At 41.3% G+C, this 22761-nt stretch overlaps 1 protein-coding gene across 12 annotated transcripts in view; it reads left to right on the top strand.

The window, feature by feature from the left end:
- Positions 1-22761, top strand: part of CELF2 (CUGBP Elav-like family member 2) — a 507313-nt gene that overhangs the window by 205617 nt on the left and 278935 nt on the right. For 2 of the 12 annotated variants that reach the window (XM_046678513.1, XM_046678514.1), the window contains exon 1: positions 1200-1505. The exons of 8 other annotated variants lie outside the window; for them this stretch is intronic. In XM_046678513.1, the coding sequence (XP_046534469.1) occupies positions 1432-1505 (74 nt within the window). In that variant the 5' untranslated portion in view covers positions 1200-1431. Of the gene's footprint in view, positions 1-1198; positions 1506-22761 lie in introns of those variants that run through there. 2 more of the 12 variants (XM_046678512.1, XM_046678515.1) reach the window with 2 other exon arrangements.

The following is a 22761-nucleotide window of genomic DNA, read 5'->3' as shown; positions in this document are numbered from 1 at the left end:
AAAAGCTGGATGTATTGTTCAGTTGAAGAAGGAAATCAAGTCAACCAAGTATATATGGACTTAATTGAATACTTGAGGCCTGTTACTCCATATTGCTCACTGCATCAAGCCTGGATTTAAAATTGGGATATAAATATCTATTTTCCTGCATAATCTCTCAAGATGGTCAGTTCTCATTATCACACAAGAAATTGATGAGAAACGATAAAAACAATCTCCATGTTATGGTGTCTGATACATTTTACTCTACATGATACAACTAATTCCACCTGATGAATTTAAATACACCTGACTCAGCTGTTTAACCCTGGCTACTGTGACTATATCCCCAGGTGTGATATGTCGTTATAAAACAGTGATGATACCAAAAGAGGCGAACTATAAACTTCCAGGATGCAATTTATGATGTTGCTTTACAATGTGAAATATGCCATTAAGAAGTTTACATACTTGTGACATTGTGAAAAATTCCGTTTTATTTAAATAACCAAACAACAAAAGAGTGAGAATGTCAATTACAATGTCACCATAGAAATACTTATCTTTCACTTGGGAAAATTAAACTCCCCGCTTCTATTCATTTGTGAAAGTTTTGCCATTTCTCTCAATTCTTATGAGTAAATCAGTCACAAATCTTTATTTTTATTTATTACTGTCTATTTTCAGTTCCTTATACTTCTTAATGTTTAAGATGATACTAAAGGAAATACAATTGTGCAGAGGTGAGCCCTCTTTCTCCTTAAAGCCCTGAGATAAGTCCCTAAATGTCACTTGGGCCAGTTATCTATTTACTTTGGCTAAGCCACGAATGCTATCTCAGTTATTGTTAGTTCACACACTAGCAAGCATGTCGCACGGAGGAGCATTTAAACAAACACTCGTGATGATTCTGTCTCTTGTGGTTTCGGTTTGGGAGTCGGGTTTTGATGGGGACGTGAATTCGGCTTTGGCAAAACAGCCGCACGAAACCCACAAGCGGCTTGTGGGTGGGGGGTTTGAGTGGAACAGGACGGAGGCAGCGCGGTGCACGAGTGAGTCTGCGTTTCGGGATGCTTGGGGACCCTAGGCGACTCGGGCTATTTTTAAAGATGGTGAGCTCAGCGCCCCGCGCCGCCCGCCTCGGGCCGGTCCCTCCCTCCGGGGGCCGGGCCGGGCCGGGCGGGCCCGCAGGGGTTAAGCGGCGGCGCGGCGGGCGCGGAGCTCCGCCTCCGCTCGCCGCACCTGGCGCTCCGCAGCCCGTCGCCTCGGCACTGGATTTCGGAGGGGATTGGCGGAGAGCGGGCGGGGAGAGAATGTGACAAGTGCCGGCTCGGGCGGCCGCCGCGGGGAGGCCGCGCGCACCTGTCCCTGCCCGTCTCGCGCCGCCCGCGGCCGCTCGGACGCGCGCACCGCCGCCCCCCGCCGCCCGAGCGCAGAGCGCGCGCCGAGAACATGACTTCTGCCTTCAAGCTGGATTTCCTCCCGGACATGATGGTCGAGGGCCGCCTGCTAGTTCCCGACAGAATGTGAGTGCAGCCCCGGGGGGCCGTGTGGCCGCTGTCCCCGCGCACCCGGCCGAGGAGGGCGCGGCGCTCCTCCGCCCTGGATCGCGGGCGGCGGCTCCCGATCGGCCGCCTCCCTGGGCTTTCGGAGCCGGCGCTGGACGCGGGAGGAGGGACAGTGTCCTACCGTGCTGCGCCCAGCGGTGCGGGGACCGGGCGGGGACCGGCGAGCGGGGCGTGGGTTCGGGGCGAGAGCCGGAGAACGGGGATCGGGGTCCGGCGAGCGGGGCGCGGACACCGGGTGAGGACCGGCGAGCAGGATGCGGGGTCCCGGGGGTCTGGGCGTGAGGTCTGGCCAGCGGGAACCGGCGAGCGGGGCGCGGCGCCCCCGGGGTGGGGTGCGCGCGTGCACGCTCGTGTCATTTGAAATGCGGGGCTGATGGAGCTCTCGTGGCCCATTTAAAGATTCCTTCTTACCAAATTACCCGCTCATCTGACTTACCGTTTGTAAAGATTCCTTTCCTGTGGTAGGAGAAGTGGCAGGAGAGAAGAGGAGGAAAAAAGGAGGGGGGGGGGGAGTAATTATAAAGCATTAAAATAGCCAGGTGAACTCTATTCAGACATTAGAGGTAATTTTTACGTAATCACGGTGGTTTGTCTGATATGTAGTCTATAATTTAATAATTAATGTGATTCTGGTTGTTTTACGTGTCGTCAAACTAGAGAGTTTACTGGAAGAAGTAGAGAGCTGGAATTCCTGAAGAAAGGAAAGTATGCCGGATTTCTAGCTGGCTCGTTAGTCGTGATAGGAAAGTTTCTCTTATCCGCTCAGGCACTATCAAGTCAAAAGGATCAACCTGTCTTTCAGGCGTGTTGTGAAAAGAAAAACTGAAGAGAGAGAAAAAGAATTGCCAGAAGTGGGTCCGAAAGGTCTGAGTCTACCGTAGACAGGGAATATAGAAAATTCTCTCTTATCAGGCAAGAAAGTGAATGGCGAATCTAGGCTACAGTTAATCTAGTGGAAAAAGGACTGTTATCCTTGCTAAGAGTACGTATAAAACCTTTCCTATTCTACACGCTGTTAAGACTTAACACCCATATTCTTTCTGGCACCTTACTGTACCCTTCGCAATTTTCAGGCCATTCCAAGCTTTATGATCCATTTCCCTGGCAACTGATTTTCCCCTGCGATGCTAGATTCTTTGTCTAGTGTGTTAAATGTTATGAGTTGAGAGATTCTTGCAAAACTCTGCAGTGGCCAATTATTTGAGCCCCTAGGATCTAAAAGAAAATGGGGGATGGGGATGACAGAATCTCTTAAATGTGAATTGTCCTTCCTGTCGATATGAAGAATGTTAACTTGCTTGGTTGGCCACACGATCAGATTCATTGTCTCAGCAAAGATAATCAGATAACAAATCAAAATATTGAATTTCCTTTTGGCAGTTTTCTCTGAGAAAGTAATCTTGATCAGTAACATTCCCATGATACTTGTTTTAAAAGGTTTCTGTCCTGTCCCCCTTAATATATATATATATATATGTATAGATATATAATTCATGTTTGCACATTAGCTATTGAAAGTTTTATGTGTTTTCACCTCTCTAGAGGAGTGTCGGGGCTGAGCCAAAGAATTGGCTTGATCATGATTTTGAATTTATGGTCACCTGCTACTTAGGTGACCATAATATATCTAGCTAATGAAGGCTCTATGAATTTGAAGTGTTAATGACCTCTGAAAGATGCTGTCTTTTGTCAGTTAAATTATGAATTATGAAAGTTTAATTTGTCCCTTTCATTTGATGGATGAATGTGGCTCGTTCGAACTATTTGCTCTGAACAGAGCTTTTGTGTTTTAGCCACTAAATCTCCTATACAAATCCTAATGTGACTTCTACCCCACTTCTCTTCCAGATGTTATTTCCAAATGATATCCTTTGGAATCAAACTCAAAATTGTTTTCTGTCTTTGTGAACTGTTGCTTAATTGATCTTTAAAAAAAAAAAGAAAAATAGGGGCTTTGTAAATGATAATTTTATTGTTTCCAAGATAACTATTCTGTGTCTCGGTAGCCCTGAGAATACTGTAGCATCTTTTCCAAAACAGTTTGTAATTAACTTACTTTAGAAACTATCTTTGGGGAATAGAGGTGGTGGGAGGGCATATGACCAGTTGAAAATGCTTGAAACCCACCTAGCAGAATATCTTATCGCCATGTTCATACCGTTGGAAAGATAGCCGTGCAGATTTATTGTTTTCAGGACTGGGTGTCGTGTATGGTATATCGCCATTTGGACTAAATTGCAGTCGGCTGGTTATTGGTCTGTTGCTAAGGAACTTAAATAAAGCAGAGGGGCTTTTCCGGGGTTGATTTTCTAAAGCAGGAGAACTTATTCTCAATGGCGTTTTCCCACAGGAATGTATTAGATAAGTTTGCAAGATGTAATATGTTTGAGTCCTCAAGGCAGACGAACAAATAGCTTTTGAGATGAATTATTACGCTTGATGGCCCCGCGAGCCATCCAGTGTTTAAAGAGCCCAGACCATTTAAGGCTCTATGGTGGTATAGGATCGTTAGGACATATGCTTCAAAGTCTTGGAGTTTTAAATGTTCAGTATCAAAACTGCAAATGGAAATGGACCTTTTAAATAATCTCAACCATTGAATCTTTGTTTTGCATGTGGTGCTATAAAATATCATTTGCAACAAAGTGTAATGAAAATAGGAAGTGATTTTTTAAAAATTCTCTTTTAAACTGGGACAGTTAGTTTTGGGTTGGGGATAGGGATGTGTTTCCTCCTTTGACCTTTTTACTGATCACGTAGAAAGGTTTTTAAACCTTTTTTTAGGGTTTTTAAATGTTTTTGAATTTTTAAACAAAAATCTAAGAAATAATGTCTTGGAAATGAGAAATTGCAGGTGGAAAAATCTATCAATGCAGCTTTAAAAGTGTTAGTTCAGATTTATGACATTAGAATAAGATATTGGGAAGAGGCTATCAATAAATTAAAGTGAAATTGTATTTTTTTTTTCCACATTCGGTAGGTAACCTTTTTGAAAATGAGAAAAGTTATCGTGAGTGTAAATTCATCAACTTGGTGAATTACCATTTTGGTCATTAAATCCTATCAAGTTAGGAGAAGTGGAAAAATGTCTATTCATGGCTAATTGAACTGAAAGGTGGTTCTGGGGACTCATTGTTAAAGCTGAAAGGGCCTTTAGAGACCATCTCATTAGACCTCCTGGTTTTATAACTTAAGAAAATCTTTGAGGGACAATGCGACCCCTTCAGGGAGGCCAAGTAATTACTGCTGCTTCCTTTTCCCTCTAAACTGGCAAAAATATGAGTGGTGAACTGAATGCCTGCTGTGTGCCAGGACACTTCATTTACACTGTCTCTGAGCTTCACAGTAGATCTGCATGGTGGGTCTTGTACCCATTTTACAGATGATGCTTAAAGAGATTACGTGCTTGCCCATGCCACATAGGCAGTAAATGGCAAAGCTGTGGTTGGCTTGTATGTGTGTGTGTTATAAATGCCTGTTCACGTGTTGATGGGGAGAGAGAATGTGAGTTAAATATATGACAGATTTTTGTTAGAAAAACAAAATTATGACACGTGAGAATGATTGAGCACTATAGGAAATAAATACATGTCACCTGTTCAGGATTGTCATTTGATTCAAATGAATAAATTTGAATCCACATTCATACCTTTATTCCATATGTTGATTAACGAGAATGTATTTCAATTAAAAATATTTTTTTGTTTAACAAGGGCCCCACAAGATGAAGGTCAAAAGCAGAGCAGTCCTTTTATTTTTTTTTCTTTCAGTTGGCGTTTAAAGTATATTTGGAAAATACCGTTACAAATAATACACTACAGCAATAACTGAGATGTATCACCTCATTCGGTGATGGTCATGAGAGGAAATGAAAATGAGGAAACTCTAAAAGAAGGGCTATGCATATGGTCCTTTAAGGAGAATTTTAAAAATACCCTTTCAGCTGGGATTTCTCAGCAGTACATATTTTGGTATCAGCTGCTTCCTGAAACCAAAAATTCATCCCACGCTGGCATTTTGGAGCGCTAGTGTTATCTTTGATCTGAGCTAGAGGTATTATTTTAATTGTTAAGTCTTGCTATTTAATTGTAATTTGCTGGATTGAGATGCCTTTGCATCTGTTGATGAGATGCAGTGAACTGGAGGGAACAAGAACCTGGCAAGACAAGATAAAAAGGAGATAGGATTTTCAGATATAAACCTAGTAATTAAGATTTCATGAGATCATTTAGAGCGTTTTCCATCTCAGAGTCTTTTTCCCCCCAAGAGCCATAATAACAGTCTCTTTGGCCTCTGATAAAAGATTGCAGTCTCCTTCCCTTTTGCACGTAAATCCCCAAACTTTTCATTTCTCTTTGCCCCTTCCTTGTGGTTTTGCTTCTTACGAGTTAAACACTCATTCACTTCTCATAAAAAGACAAGTAATGTTTTCACGTGGACAATTATCTGATGAACTTGAGTGTCGGACAGCTAGCACACGATAGATATGTATGATCTAGATACTGTGCCAAAATTTGGGGTGTAGTGCTCATTGTTGAGGCTTACACGTAGCTGGGGAGACCAGATGTCGACAGGGGTCTCATATCATTGCAGAGAATTAAAAAAAAAACAATCCTTACAGCTGTCGCACAATTCTCTAAGCATCCCTTATTTGCATTTCGATAGAAAACCTGATATTTTCAACATGTTTCCAGGAGCTACATTAATAAGACGTTAATGTGTTGTACTTCCTATGCTCAACTTCACCCAAACTTAAAAAGTCTTTATTTCCAATTTAGAGTTTTAATATTGGAGGGTTTGATTTTTTTCAGGAGAGGGTCCCATTTTGGCTTTTTGTTTGTGAATTAGGCCACCACAAAGAGTTGGCTATTTCTCAGTGTAGTTTTATCTTCTCCAGAATCGCAGAAGGCACGGTTTGGAACGTACTAATGATTTCCATTTCGTTAGCGCCTCCAAGTTCTCCTGCCTTCGTGTTTATTTCTGCTATCAGGGAGGTACCGGTAATATAGCGAACTTGGATCAGTGGTGTGCCACTTGTGTAGCTGTGCAGAAAATGTATTTTTATTTTTCCTTAAGAAAAAGCTCGTGCTAAACCTAAGAGAAATGGAGCTGCACATTCCTGGAAAAAACCTTTGTGGGAAACAAAAACTAATTAGCGCCGTAAATGGGATGCTCTCAGGTAATTGTACAATAATTATTCCCCTTTAGCATCATCACTGTTTAATTGTGCCATCCAATATTCTCATGCTCTGAATGGAGATGTGAAGGGATGGAAACCTCGGCCTCCTCCCGGGAATGCTTTTTTTCATTTACTGTGAGCTTTAGACCCCTCCTAAAGGACTTTTAAAAGGAAGGGGGAGACATTTAGGGAAGTTTTGAACAGCTTCACTCTTCCCATTTGTTCGAAATCATGACAGAAAGTGATTACTCCAACTAGTTTTATAGAAATACATTCTTGTTCTGCGGCTGAAAGGCCTTGTGAGCATATTTGAAATTTACACGTTCGCAGTGCTACACGCGGCGTTTTATGAATGGTCTGTTTTATGAACTGCAGGCTGTATATCATGTTCAGATACCACGAGGGCTTTGGAATCAGCTGATAATTTAAAATGGAACGCTAATAAATATGTAATCATATGGCTCTCAAAATGACAGATGAGTACAAATTCGGATTTTGGTTAAATTTTAATTACTCCATCTGAATGAATGCCTCCGAGCCAACTTGCCAGCAAATTTGAGACCCATATTTTTTTCTCCTAAAGATTTATGTAAATTAAGTTTAGGCTGCATTTAGACTAAAATATTGTTTCGGTTTATTGTTCTGAACTTTTCTATGAGACTTATGGCCTTTTACTTAAGGTCAGATTTTAAATAAAGAAATCTGTTCTGCAGAGATGTCGGTTTAAATGATTTGTGCTCCCTTTTGGTCAGCAGAAGGGTGCGAGACATAGTGATAGATGACCGATTTACCAGGATTCCTTTTATAGTAATAGTGCTTTAAAAATAGGGTGCATGGAATGTTTTGATTTTCAGTCGTCATAATTAAAGAAGTCAAAGAGGTTTGTCTCGTCAATGAGACTGTTTATGGCTCTCTCTTTTATAACCACGGAAATTAAGTTCCCCCATCCTAGCAGCTGCTTTGTCTGACATTTATAGGCTCAAATAGGACTGAAGATTTCCTACTTTTGCAGAAGATGGTGGTGACTCACGACCCAGAGAGAATGTAATTAATTTCAGCTGATTTGTTTGATATTTTGATGTAACTTTTGCACAGCTTAAAAAAAATTTTTTTTTTTTGAGTATCGTAAGAGTGAATAGTTCTTCAACTTCCACACTAGGCTCTAAAATTCTGTGATTTTTATGCTGAAAGGCTTAAGTTTCATGCTTTTTCTAAAGAAAGTTCATAGCTTGACTTAGGCTCATTAAATTTTAAGGTGGCATTTTGTATCCTTTTTCGTGAATTATATCTTTGTTTCTCCTAGTCTCCCTCTATAGCAGGAAAGTTGTACCACATTTATCTGACAAAATGAAATCAGTTTGTCCTTTAGGATAAAAGAGCAAGATTTTCTTTTATTGACATGGCTGTGGTTAATAGGCGTAAAATGTGTGTGTACACACATATGCATATGTACGTATATATTTGTAAAAATATATATATGGAAAACCATCTTATTGGGCATAGTTCTTCACTTTCTTAAAATATCTTCCCCTTAATGGTCTTTGGCTATAAAAGTTATGAAATTGTTGCACAGAATAACATGTATTTACAGATTATTACCTTCATAACTAAAAAATGTAAGATTCAGAAAGGTTTAACATCGTGACCGAAGATGTACTTCAAATTAGTGATACTGGTGTTAGAAATAGGTCTCAGGACTATGTTTTCCTCTTTGGCCCAGAACCTCAGAGTAGCTTCTATTAAAAGGTGAGAAGAGTTCACTCTGACGATCCCGTCATCCCCTACTGGGTGAAAAGCTGAGACCCGTCCCAGTTTAGTGGCCCTTTCTGTCCTTTTGGTAAAGTCGCTGGACCTGGGGGCCCCTTCTGTTTCTCAGTTGCAATTGAGATATTGCTGCTATCTATCAAGATCTTTTTGGTTTGGAGGAGGGAGAAAGAAAGACTCTTCACGGCAAAATCTGGACAGCAGAGCCTGAACCGATACTTTCTTGGGAAGACACAGCTGGTGCTGGCCCGACCAAATTCCTTACCTTGTGCTTCTTGGCTGCTGCCGCCATCTTGTATGATCCGTGTCATTATCCCCTAGCTTCCTGGCACTGTTGAGAGGAGTCCTTGAAATTTTGGTTGTGGCTTATGGGAATCCAGCCCGTAAACTGAACATCTTAAAAAGGCCAAAGCTACAGGAGATTTATGGACCTATAAAGGGGTAGAGTAAATTGGTGTAAACCAAGTTAAACACGTGCATACACTCTCACACCCAATTGTTTTCTCTTTCCATCTCCAGGCTAAGTCATTGGGTGTCACGCAAGTGAAGCACATACAGGTCGAAATCTGATATTTCATTTTCTCCTTGAAAAATCATAGGGACATAAAAGAGAAAGATGATATAAAAAAGCATAAGGAAGGAAAGCTTTGGGTAGAGGACTAATGTATATTTATTTAGTTACTCTTCTTTCTTGTACTCTTCTCTCCTGATTCTGTGTACCCCAACCTAGATTCCTTTAGGTCATAAATAGTACAGCTATTTCTGAAGTTTTCTTTCTGCCTTTCTTGTGTTTTCCTGATTTGTATCTTTTCAGTTCCTTTACTTTAATCTTCTCTAAGATTAAATGGGCTTCTCTAAGCCCTTTTTGTTATCCCTTTCCTGAGCAGTGTCTTCAATTTCAAGAGTAGGGGCCACATCTGTCCATGACACAGTTCTCAGAATTGGAGCCTTGGAGGGGAGGTCAGGATCAAAACACGTCGGTCATCACTTGTAGTAAATTCCACTGGAGCAGCTGCATGTTTCTGTGCATAAAACTGTATTTTGACTTCCTCCATTAGAGAAGGGGTGTTGAGTTTTCTGGTAGAGCATGAGGGTAGCATATTTCAGAATGATTAACTTTATGGATGTCATTGTCTTGGCCAGCTATATTTGGCTATGCTGCAGCTGTATTTGCTTTCTCAAAATTGTCACCAGGAGGCCTCCGACTGCAATTATTCCCTTCAGTCCATGCTGGTAGCATCTTTCCTCGTGACTGCCATTGTCCACCCAGCCATCTTTCCTTGGTGTCAGGATTTAAAGGCAACGCATAAGTCCCTTGAAAAGCCTGAATGCTGGTTAGCACTCCTGACAGTTCCTTCTCAAAGTGATTTCTTAATATTAAGCCATTTTTATTTTACTGTCTAATGCTACTTGTCAGGATTCTATTTTCTTTTCACAGAAAGCTCATATAGTTCTGACTCTTTCCCCCCCTCCTTTTCTCTTACTCTTAGATGTCAAAAACTCACTTCCCACATCTACAGAGGGGCAGTGTTTCTTCCCTTTCTGTATTGCTAGAGCACTTTGGAGCATGTTTTTATGACTTCTGGTGTCTTCAAGGTCCCTTACAGAACAATATGTTGGAGACCAGACTAAGAGGCAAGGCCATTTTTTTTTTCTTAATTGAGCACTTGCCACAGAATTTACTTTTCTCTCAGGAAGAATTTAGGAAACCTTCTTCTTCATACAGAAATGATTTTAATTCCATCGGCTGTGTGTGGGTTTTAACTTTTAGTTAGAAATAACTTCCTCTTGGAATGTTTCTGCTTGAAGGGGACCCTTGCCCTGCGCTGGCATCTGCTTGTGCGTAGCAGGATGGAATCCCTGGGGATGTGGGCCCGGGGTCTCCCCGGCAACAGGATGGAAGGTCATTCTTCAAGGTTAAACCTCCTTTACTAAACAGCAGCCTCGTGTATTCTCTTGGCTTGTCTTCTGGTTTGTTCCGTGCCCGCTTCAAGTCTCAGGCAACTTGTCAAGATTCCTCATCTAGAAAATAAGGATAACAAGATACGATTCTTACCTGTCCCACAGTATTACTGCGAAGCTAATGTCGGGGAAGGACTGACAACCTAAATATTTTATACCTTTGTGGTATTTCAGACTGCCCGCGAGTTCACCTACATTTCCTGCGAGAATCAAATAGAGGGAGACTTCATTACAACTGACCAGTTAATGGTTTCTCCCTCGGAACATTCATGCTTTAAAGTCTCAGCCAAAGACCCATAAAGCTCCCATATAAACTTTCAGAAAATGCTCGGTCCCCAGGACAACGTTATGAAGGCTGATTTTCTTTTTCTCTCCTCTTTCTGCATGATGGTTGAGAAATAAAATGCAGTTCATGTTCCAACTGTGAACTCATGGCCAGACCTTCCATTCTGGATGAGGGGAAGCAAAAAGCAATATCTCCATGCAATATCCCCAAATGCGCGTTCTGAGAAGCCCGTCTCTACGCCAGCTGAAATAGATTTTGATTTTCTTCTGGGAAAGGAATCAGCCGCACAATAAGAAGGCTGGTTCTCACATAATGGGACTCCTCACCTTAGCAGACACCCAGCCGTTAAGCGCACCATTTCCATGATATGAATATGGAGGGGAATATTGTAGACCCTGCTGCCTGCGGTCTCCTTAGCGGCTCAGGCTGTCAGTGCCTGGAAGACATAGCAGGAGAGGCTCAGAAGGAGGAAATGACTTGGAGAAGGCGATGATTTCTGCCTTACGAGGTGGCACAGTGGGTAGGGGGTGTGTATCCAGGTGGTATCCAGCTGCAGGGTGCTTCAGTTATTCTGGTTTTGTGGTTTAATAAGCTGGCAGTTATTTCTCCTGACATAGCTGATAGGGCACTTGGAGTCCTTAGTGGGAAGATTGGCTCCTAATGTTTTAAGTCACTTCCTTCATTAGATCAGACATGATCAGGGGCAGTTGGGAAGCCTAAAGCCTTGTCTGAGTCCATTGGCGGAGGAGTGCCTTCCAGGACAGGCCAGGGGGACACTGGGCTTCTCCTTTGGCCAAGACAGGGATGTTGACTGTAAGAAACTCTCCAGGCCCTGAATGTGACCTCCCGAAACTGAGAACCCCTTGCGTCATATAACAGACCACTTTGCATTGGGGTGAACCAGGGACTTCTCTGAAGGCAGTGGGAGCTCGGGAACTGTCAGAGATGACTGCGGTTTCTGAGGGTGTCGGGCAGGGAAAACTGGGTCTGTGGACGAAAGCTGGCAAAATCTTTGAAGAAAGGGGCCTGCCGCACAGATACTACAACTGTTTCTCTACAAATTAATTGGTCCTTTGTAATCAGCACATTTTATCTTCCCAGTGTCAAAGAAGTCTAATTAAGTTTATAGGCAGCCTTTCAGTTGGGCCAAGATTTTGTGCCCAGCTGTTATCAAAAGTGACCAAAATTGGACTATTGTCAGCCTCGGAAGCCACGTGATGGCCTTTATCTTGCTTCTAACTCTGTCTTGTTTTCCAGCTCTCCTCAGAACGTGATACTTTTGATACAAATTGATCTCTAGTTGTCTCTTCGGTACAATCATGATGTCTTCCCAGAAGCCAAAACATGTTTCCCAGTGTCAACGAAGCTGTAATTCTTTGACAGCTAAATACTTCTTTTTTTGTGTGTTTCTCCTAATTCAGATTACTAATGCTTTATAAGAGGCTGCCTTCCTGTGGGCATAGTTTCTGAAATATTTTATGATATTAGCTGTTCTTGATTTAGGATACACTATGGGGCAGCCATTAGGCTAAAGGATTTATATAAATTACCAGTAATCTTCAGAAAAATTTTGCCAGGGAAGTTGTATCATTTCTATTTTGCAAATGAGGAAATGGGGGTTCTAGAAGGTGGTCGTGTTTCTCTGTCTGTCTGTTTCCCAAAGCCTGAGGTGTTTTGATTGTCCCACCTCACATTTTGGCCCAGGAAGTTGCTTTTGTCTGATGAGGAAATCTTAGATCCTCCTATGATGAGAACAGGTTGAATTTCTAGATACCTTGGCAAATTGGCAGCTGAATACGTGGATTCTGAGTGTGAAATATCGTTTCTTAGCTCTGACCTAATAATCTTCTGCTTTTTATGTGTTCTTTCACATCAATTGCTTGTTCTTGATTTTATTTCCCAGCCAGACCAATTTCTGAGTATGTAAGAGATGTCAGTAAAAAGGGGCATCAGAGCGATGTCAAGATCTCTTAATGCCCGAGGCAGATTCTCACTTACCGCAGAGATCAGGGAGCAATTAACATTGAATGTTAAGGTGCGTTCTTAGTCTTCATTTAAGATAACTGTATATTTCATGAAGAGGTTTCTGTTGAGGATTTCGTTAGACACCTGGCATGTCTCCCCATTTACTTCCAACTTCTTAATTTTTGCGTCTGATTTTGGGGAACACTTGGCCCTTCTCAGGAGTACCTCTGGCCCATAGTACACCTTCTTGTGAATTAGAAAATGGCTCTCAAGTGGTGTTCTGTCCCCACTGTCCCCTTCAGTAGGCGACTTTATGCAACATCCATTCTAGAATTACATGCATTTTTACCCTCTTCATAAAAATGGGCCAGATAAGTAGGCAATAAAATAAGTGAGGCTCTAAGCAAGATAATAAGTGGATTTTAGGTGAGTGACAGTTGTCACCAACTCAGGTATGATACTTTGTCCATTTCAAATGTCAGTACCCTTTCGACCTGTCCATAGCTTTTTGCTCAAGTGCATTAAACATTTGATAGGGTTCTGGATTTTTAGCCAATCATAGATTTTTGTTTATTGTGTAGATACCCAATGTAAAGGGAAGGATAATGGAAAAGTCGGAGTAGAATTCATGCATGGGTTGGTCTAACCCACAAGCCATTTCATACCAAATATTAGCTTGTCGAAATGCCTTTACTCCTGGCAGGAGACAAGCGTCATAACCTAAGAGGATGTGATTTGAGTGGAGTTTTCATCCCGCATGCTTATTGTATTCTTGCTACTGATGCAAACATTATCTATAATTACATTTTCAAGTGACTGAAAATTGCAGGCTTTGTTGAACAAAAATACAGCCAAAGAATGGAATGTATATCCACTCCACCCTCATTATAAGGCTTTCAGAAATCAGACTATAAGGCCCAATACCATGGCTCTCAGCTACATGATACCAACTCCGTTCTCTGATGTTTGAATACTTTGTCCAAATGCTTGATTCCAAAGATGATCATGTAATTGGAGGAAATGCTATTACTCTTATAGCACTTCACTCACTCCATTGTCAGCTCGGTTACAGCGGCACCTCCTCTCGCAAGCCCTCTATTTCCAGGATGTAAAACAAGAAACCACAATGTGATTTAGATCCAAGCATGATGGGCTAAGTTGAGAGAGGTGGTTGAGATGCAGTGTCAGTTCAATGTTGTCAGTGTTCACAATGTCACCCGTACTTTTAATTGTTGCTTTCCTGGGGCGGATACTTATATCCCTATGACATTACGTTGTCCTCACCCTGCCTTGCCTCCCATCTAAGGTGTGATGTAAAAAAAACAAAAAACAAAAAACCCCCAAAAAACCACAAGAAAGATGGCTCCTGTGGGGACCTACTACAAGATGGACTCTTCTCTTGGTGTTAGAGCCTGGCCATGGGACCAGAAAAACATCCTGGCCAATTTTGCTCTTCTAGACACAGGATAAGATCCTATTTCCAGTTTTAGTGGGAGCTTAAATACTTGGAATTAAAAAATAGAGAATCTGATGTGTTATACCTTAGTATTTTGCTCATCGTTGATTAGCATCTTAAAATCCAGAGAACCAATGAAATAGAAATTGTTGCTTGGTTTTGGGTAGAAAGCAAATGGGAGGAAGAAATTGCGGTGGCATTATTATTGTTATTCTGTTTTTAAGGTATTAAGTTTGTCATTTACATGAAGGTTCACAATGTTACAACTCACTCTCCAAGTCCTAGTAGAGTTCAAACTCTTTGAAAACCTAAAGAAAAATCACTGTGACGCTTTAATCCAAAATAGGAGCAGAGCAAATGCTTGACTGAGGTTGCTCAGAAAACCCACACACCATCCCTGATTCTGTTATGTTCTGCCCTGACAGGTAGGACAAACATGTCATCAGAGAAGTGTTTATCAGGTCAGGGTTAAATTGTGAATGGTTGAAACCATTTAGGTCTGGTGTATACCTAGCAAAAGGGATGTTCCCCAATGTATATATATTATTACCTTTTCTAACATAAATTATAAACCCAACTGCACATTTTTTGGGTTTAGGACAGACCACTTTATACTGTAGTATGAAAGTTGCCAACCATATTCAGTACTTTTAACATTCCTAGAGCTGAACTTAGATAACTTTGGGGTCCAAGTAAAATGCCTTCTATATAATAGAACATATCAACAAAGGTTGTGGCTTTTTTTCCCCCATTTTTTAAAATATAAGTGGATTGTTGCAGCTTTTGAAACAAGGCCCCTGCAGTGAAAATTCTGAGCCATAGCCAGTCTCCATAACATAATATAATTGCCCAATTGGAAGGTGTAAAGGACGGCAACTCGATTTGTGTGTTTCATAAATTCCCCTTGTGAATTACAAATGCTGTCTTATGTTCGGGACACTTTTTTGACAAGTTATGTGTTTATGTCTCCAGCTAAGTGCCTGGGCTTTATTTAATAGCTCAGGCTCTTAACCAATCAGCAAAACTTACTTTAAGAAATGTAATTAGCCTAGAACCAAACTAAATTAGCTTTTAAAGTTATCTAATTCTCGGGGTTTTTTATTTGCCTCTACAATAGCAAATTGATTCCACTGTGGTGTAGTAAATACAACACAATCAGAAAGTACTCAGCAGTTGTACTGTTCGTACGGCAGGTTGTGGAGTTAAAATTAAGTTGGACAGCTGAGTTTAGGATTTATGAGTCACAGCTGACCTATTATTTGCCTGAATCGATCAGTTCTTTTGTTGTCATGTGGAAACCACCTAAACATTTTCTGTGCTCAAATCTAGCTTCCTTTTTTTCTTTTTAACCTCTAAACTGCCTGCCAGTGAACAAGAGTTGCAGTTTATCTTAAGCATCCTTCTCAACACAAATATTTAAAGTCTCCTAACATACTGGATGGTTGCTGCTTGTTCAGGTGTTACACAATTTTATGAAGTGTTAACAATGGTTCTTACTTTAAGTGCTACATTTGGTTACTCTGAGCTTTAGTCTGTCACTGTTGACTTTGTCTGTTTCTTCTTGGGGGAAACACTGGTTTAAGATGAAGAGGCATCTGTGCTATTGTGTTGTTTTGGGCTGTATGGGATTAATCAAGGATTTTCTTCTTGGGAAATAAGAATTTAACTCTTCCATCTTTCTAAAGACATCATTCATTCTTCATCCTGTAGCTCAGACGAGGTAAATATTATAATATTGCCCCCTGAATTATTTTTTCTGTATCTAGATCTTTCCTAGAGTCCTTAAAAATAATATTTCATGTGTTGTTTATTGCTAAGAACACAGTGGAGGCAACACAGTCTCTTGGGGGGAAATGTGCATATACATTAGGACTTTTCGATCTTGGCCATTTGGATTGTGGAATCCAGGTAGCTTGAGAGATGGGGGGAATCAGCGTTCATCAAAATTGGTAATATTGCAGTTCTTTCCCCCCTAAGAAAGCTACAAGAGTAGTACTGTCCTACTCCGTTAGGTCACTTTGGATCTGGCATGATCCACGGAATTAACTGTGCAAGCAAAAAAATCTAGATTTTATGTAGTCTTTTTGCTCCCTAAGCTTCCTTGAGAGGAGCTCTTTAATTTAGGCTAGATCTAGAATCTTGCCAACGAGTAGGTGCTTTGGGTGAAAGTAAGCCAACGGGATAGCAGCCATTTAATTGGCATTGCACCTACAACCTCATGCTCTTTTTCATGCTCTTGGTACTCGAAATACAGTGAGTATGTGTTGTGGTTAGCTGGGATACTCCCCGTTGATACCTATTGTCCTGGCATGATTAATAATATCTCCCTTTCACCCTAGAAAGTGTTCTAGTTTGGATGATACATTATGCGTCCCCTTTCTCATGTCTGATCCTGTATTGCTAGCTTTCTTAAACATATTTGCCAGCTTTTAAGAATCTATACATGGGAGTAACCCAAACCTTTCCACAAAAATTGTTATCCATGCTTTTAAAGGTTCAGGCAAAGCAATTTCTAACCTCTTTCTCTGACCCATTTCCTTACCTAAATCCTTATAAATATAAAAGTTACTCAAAATTTAGCAAAATTTGGTGTTTCTAATGTGTTGGCACCCTGCTGGGCACTTTGGGACGTGGGATCTTGTTAACTTACGTTTTTTTTCTTAACCTCGATCTCTTGTGCCGGAAATTCCTGTCCACAGTTCTGTGTGACCAGCCTTCCCCTGGCACATGGGTTTGGTACTGGAGGACCCTGAGATGAGACTTTTCGTGCAATTCAGTTAAATTCATGAACTCAATTTTCTGCATTCTAGAAAGCTCAGTTATGCCTGTTAACATTCAGCTGGAGTGTGACCAGGGCCAGAAAATGACCTGATGACACTGCCCTTGTTTGTTCTCATGCTGTCCTTTGTGCACCAGTCACAGAAGAGCGTAGCCGAGGTATACTGACACCAGGGCGCCCAGGTGTATTTTTGAATTTTCGTCTCGGGCATACTTTTGCGCTCCTCAATGCTAATTGCTCTTTCTCCTTCAGTGCTAGAATTGCAGAGGATTTGTGCCATACGTGTGTTTAAAATCGATTTCCTGATTTTTACATTTATACCCAGCTGTTTGTTATTCCGTTCAGCCATCAGCATCTGAGTCTCAATGGACCATGTAATGTGCAGCTGTAGCCAGATGTAACGCTTCTGCTTCCTAAATGTTTCCGTTAGAAGCTTAGAGAAGCGGGCTAAAGACTGCTGATAACCGTGTTGCCTGCATTAATTTACCCTCTGGAGCTACACAAATTCTGCTTGGCAATTTTATTTCATGACCAACAAGCAGAGCAGTGTTTGTGATCTCCATCCCTGGTAGCGATGTTGACACTGTATATATCAAATATCCTGCACTGATAGGAAACGCACTTGGTAAAGCTAATTCAAACCGCAGGAAGCTGTCTGATCTGCATGCATAAATACTCTGGAAGCAAGGTTGTATTCAAGAAACATCAGCCGGGATTCATATCAAACCCTGGCCTCCATTAAATAGGTTCGTAAACTAGTATTTCGAACAGAGCATTTCTTCGGAAAAGTAATTTTAGGATCGTTTCTCTTCAGTCTATAGTGAAACCTTGTTTCTAATTTGCATTTATTATTCAAATCTGTGTTTCCTTTTGTGTTTGTATGATGTATCTTTGTTTAGAGGGTACAGCTTCTACTAAATTTAATTACTTCCCTTCGAGGCTTTAAATCGAGGGCAGCTTCTATTAATTGTTAATTACTTTCCCCTGCCATTTACACAGCAAAGGTACGGTTGCTAATTGAGGGTCTGTTCTGTACAGTGACAAGAGGCTTCTTCAGTCTCAATATTTACCTTTCTTTGGGGACCGATTTTTTATTTCTCTAATCTTATGTTTTATTAAACGTAAAAGTAGACATTCTGGTGATACATTGGCCATTCCTATGATCCAATGTTGTTATATATTCTAGATAAATGGAATCATATTTGGCTCTGTGTTGCCATCTGGTGGTGTCTTAACTCTTTTAACCTCCTTAGACCAATTTTTGATGAGAAGATGGTACCCCTGGGTCTATTCCTTTGCTAATTTTACCCACAGTCCCTCTGGGGATTGAAACTAGCCTCGTTCCTCACTGGTGGCTGAGGGAGTGTCAGTATGGCTCCGTGTTTTTTACGTCATTAAGTAGTCGTTGCATGTTTTCTAGATATTTGGCAATTTTGACTGTGTCATCTTTAAAATTCCTCACCTGGCCCCTATGGCATGTGGTTCTTTTCCCCTTTCTGACTATTCTTCATCTCTCATCCTGCCATCCCCCCACGTCTGTGTCTTCCTGCCTCCTGACTGTGGGCATCTTGCATTACTTACTCTTTAGCTCTTAGCTCGTCCTTCTCAACCTTCCCTTTCTAGAAAGCTTATATCCTCCACCATCCTATCTAGGCTGATGGCGAGGAGGAGAAGCTGTGTCTCCACACTTGATCTGTTATTTCTAGCTGGATGTGTTTCCACCTCAGTAGCCTGGGCTCAGAGTCAGCCATGGGAGGTGGTGCATGGAGCCTGTCCGCTCAGTGATGGCCACTTCCTCTCTGTTCTTGGGTTGGTCACAGTCCCATTTCAACGATTTATTAAGAGCATTATGAATCTCACGAAGGGTTCTGTAATTTACAGAAAGAGCAGTGAGAGTTGTTGCTTCATTTATTCATGAGACTCAGTATTTCACAAGATGAAGTTACCTCACAGCCCAGCTTGGACTCTTTCGTTACTTACTGACATCTCAATCTCCACTTTGAAATGGGTTTGCTGCGACACTTGGTCTTGTGTTATGATGGACTTCTGTTCCAGAGCCCTAAAACTTTTAAATTAATTTTAAAAAATCATAAAGGTAGAGAGCAAGAAAGAATCAAGATATAGGTTGAATAAATGAGCAGTGGCAAAAGGAAAAGCATCAGAGCCCTTTTTATCAGGAAGCTGAGGTTTATCGCAGAACCAAAGTGATTTTAATTTGTGGTTTTTATTGGCTTTTGTAAAAATGCTCTGCAGTGCCATGTTAAATTATTAATCTGCCGTCTTTAGTGGTAATAACAGAGGAACTGAGGTGTGCCTGAGCAATGCTCTGTGTCCCTCTGTCCCTGGAGGTGGCTGCCTCTGGGAGGACCAAGCCACAGCTGCAAAGATGAGCACAGGTCAGGATTCCAGGGGGCACATTTCAGCCTCATTTGAGAAATGACTTCCCTCTTTGCCCCCTGTATCCGGGCTCCTCTTTGCGGAGTCCTCCTGCGTAGCCTCTGGCCTATATTCTTAAGTGAAAAATGCTTCTATTTTTAGAGAGCATGCGTCTGAGGTGGTTTGCACTATATCACCTTGCCAGGTGCTGGTGGAGGTATGTGGTGTGTGAAATTGAATGGTCTTTCAGACTGTAGTGCTTATTAAGTTATTGATACAGGATGGTTGTCGACTTAGGCAAGGTGTGAAGATAATCCTATTAGAAAGTGATTACTGTTCTACCAAAATGCATTAAAAGAGTAGTAGTTATGGTGCTAGGACAGTAGGAATTCTGACAAATCAACCCAGGATTATGCAATATACAGCCATAAAAATGAATTCTGGAGTGAAACCTGGAATATCCATTCCTCTGCAGATTTCGTCCATATTACACATATACATTTATATATCATACATAAATTACAAACGGAGGTGGGATAAACTACCCTTGAGGATTATGGTTTTAAAATGTGTTTATAACCTTTGTATAAATATCCCATATGAAACTATTTGAATACTTGGAACCCCATATATGGGCTTGAAATAAGGATAATTATTTTAAATTACACTGGTTAGGTTCATTTTTATTAAAACATTTCTAGCAGCAATGAAACTCTCTTATTAAACATGATTTTGGAATTACAAATGGAAAGCTTTACAAATTCTTGGAAACGGAACTTGGTGGAACCTTCTGCAGGAAGCCAATTGCCTTCTCATTCCATCCCCCAACCACCAGCCAGCCTAAGCCAAGTGTCGTGTGCCCCCAGAGTACCGTGTCCGTGTATGTGCATGCACACATCAACCACAGTGCTCCCCCAGCGTGTTTACCATGTAATGGCAGTGTCTTGAGTCCTGTTCAGTCTCTTCCGGTAGACTCTAGCACCCTGAGGGTGGAAACCAAGATTAGGTGAGCATTGTGACCATAGCACTGAGCACTCTGTAAGGCACAAAGCAAGCACCTCAAATCAAATGAAGAAGGAAGAAAAGTAGAGAATTAATATTGCTAGCATTGAAATGAACTGAGCAAATTCTCATGGAGCACCTGCCATATGCCAGGATGTAGGACATAGAGACAAAAAGCAGGTCATCGAAGCTGACATCAGCATGACTTCCTGAAATACTGGACCTCAGACTCCAAGGGCAGGGAGCTGTGTGGACAGCCAGTGTGGACTGAGGGTGCCCTATACTGGACTCCAGTGTGTAAGCTGTGGGCTTCCTTACTTACGTCAAGAGACTCCCCTCCACTTGTTCCGTCTTTGTCCACAGACACACTTTATTCCTTGTGTCACTTTATAAGCTTCTCAATGCATGTTGTTGAAGAAAGAATTTTGAGTCCCATGTTTATTTTTAAAGCTATATTTAAAGCCACTCAATGGAGGATAAATATTCAGAGTGCTTCGTAACTTTGGTCATTGATGTAGGAACTTACATGTCAGCTTTTCAGCCTAGTTCATTACAGAATAAGGGATAATCACATATTTATTACATTTTGCACTTTTATGCCAGTGCCCTTGGAGGAGACTCTGGGGCCATGCAACTCAAATATGCAGGTAGAAATATATTTAATTCCTGGTGACTTTGGAATGTAGCGTATGTTGGGGGCCAGGTCTGGGATGACAGCAGTGTCACCTTTTCTATTATCCTCTTGTTAAGCTAATAACATTGTCACCTCTACAGAAAGGATTTCAAAAACATCCCCAGGATTGAGAAGAACAAAATGTGTCAATAGTATGTATTTGGGCTATTATGAATTGGTTTTTAATGTAAGATTTCCCATTTTCAGAGAGTTCAGTGTCTCTTAGGAAAATGGTAAATTCTGAACAATTTTATAATTTTTTTTGTCGTTGACCATGGGACCACATGATTCTAAGGAAAACTGGGATAGGAGGAAGTGAAAGAATCCCACCCAGTGAATTGGCATCCACGTATCTGACCGCATCTTCTCTATGTTCTCTGTGTTAATTGGCTCCAACAATACAGAGATAATTCAAAACAAGCATTTACAAGACTTAGACACGGTGTTTTGGAAAAAAAATAAGTTCTCTGTTGTAGAAACATACAGACATATTTAGTGCTTGGTAAGATCTTAATCTGCTATAATAACATTTTCACATCTGATAAATTGCATCATATAATAAAAGGAACAATAGTTTATAGAAACTTTAAAGGTATAATTTGTATGGAATTTTAATTAGGGAGCAATAGAACTCTGAGCCACCAGGAAAAAACCTATTTTATGCTGTATTTCCTGTATGGTAACTTATTTTGTTGCAGCTGTTTGTTGTTCTGGTCCAGTTGGTCTCTCCCTTTTCCCTATATAAAGATTTTGGTGGTTATTTCTTGGTTCAGCAAATGTTTTGTTAAGTATTATTCTAGGTGCTGAGCGAACCCCACATCCTCAAAGTTGTATCCCCATGCGTAGAAAAGATAATTTTTTACTTGCCTCCTATTTTGTGAGTTCTCTTCTTCCAGAAATTTCACTTTCTGCCTTTTACGGTTTTCCATGGTGCAGCTGTCTTATGCCTGTTCATTAGCTCCATTGCTGTGAGAGGTTGTTTTCGTTGCTATTTTTCCGGCCTCCTGCACTAATAAGGTCTCAGTCAGCTCCAGCTGCTATGACAAAATACCACAGAGTGGGCAGCTTAAACAACAAACATTTATTTCTCACAGGTCTGGGGACTGGGAAGTCCAAGATCAAGATGCTGGCAGATTTGGTTCTTGATGAGGGCCCTCTTTGTGCTTTGCAGACCATTGCCTTTTTGCTGTACCCTCACATGGCAGAGAGAAGAGATGCTTTGGCTCTCACCCTTTGATAAGGACACTAATCTTAATCCCATCATGGGGTCCCCACCTTCATGACCTCATCTAAACCTCATTACCTCCCCAACGTCCCACCTCCAAATATTGTCACATGGGGGTTAGGGTTTCAACATATGAATTTGGGGCTGGGGGGAGGCGGGGACACACGAACGTTGTGTCCATAACAGATAGTGATACTCCCAAGACATAGAAGCAGACCCCAAAAGGGAGCTGGAGGAACCTCAGTCTACATTCCTAAGAGGGTAGAGTTAGGAAGATGGGAGGTTACCATCAAGACCCGTTAGCTATGAATAGTGGTTTACTAGAAACACACATTTTTGGGGATTTCCCTTTTCGAACGTGGAGCAGGAGCACTGGGGAAGCTAAACCAGAGAAAGTTCCTGAGCCCTCTTATTTCATGAGGCTGAGAAAATAACATTAAAATTGCAGATAGAGATGATACTGAGATTGTAAGCCCTCATATTAAAAATATGACTCGGATTTCTTAGTTCTCAGCACACGTTTAGTTTCTGCTCGATCAAGTTACAC

Source organism: Equus quagga, chromosome 12 (genome assembly GCF_021613505.1).
Source record: "Equus quagga isolate Etosha38 chromosome 12, UCLA_HA_Equagga_1.0, whole genome shotgun sequence".
In the NCBI taxonomy this organism is placed as follows: Eukaryota; Metazoa; Chordata; class Mammalia; order Perissodactyla; family Equidae; genus Equus; species Equus quagga.
Note: the sequence above shows the minus strand (reverse complement) of the source record. Positions and strands in the feature narration are given on the sequence as shown.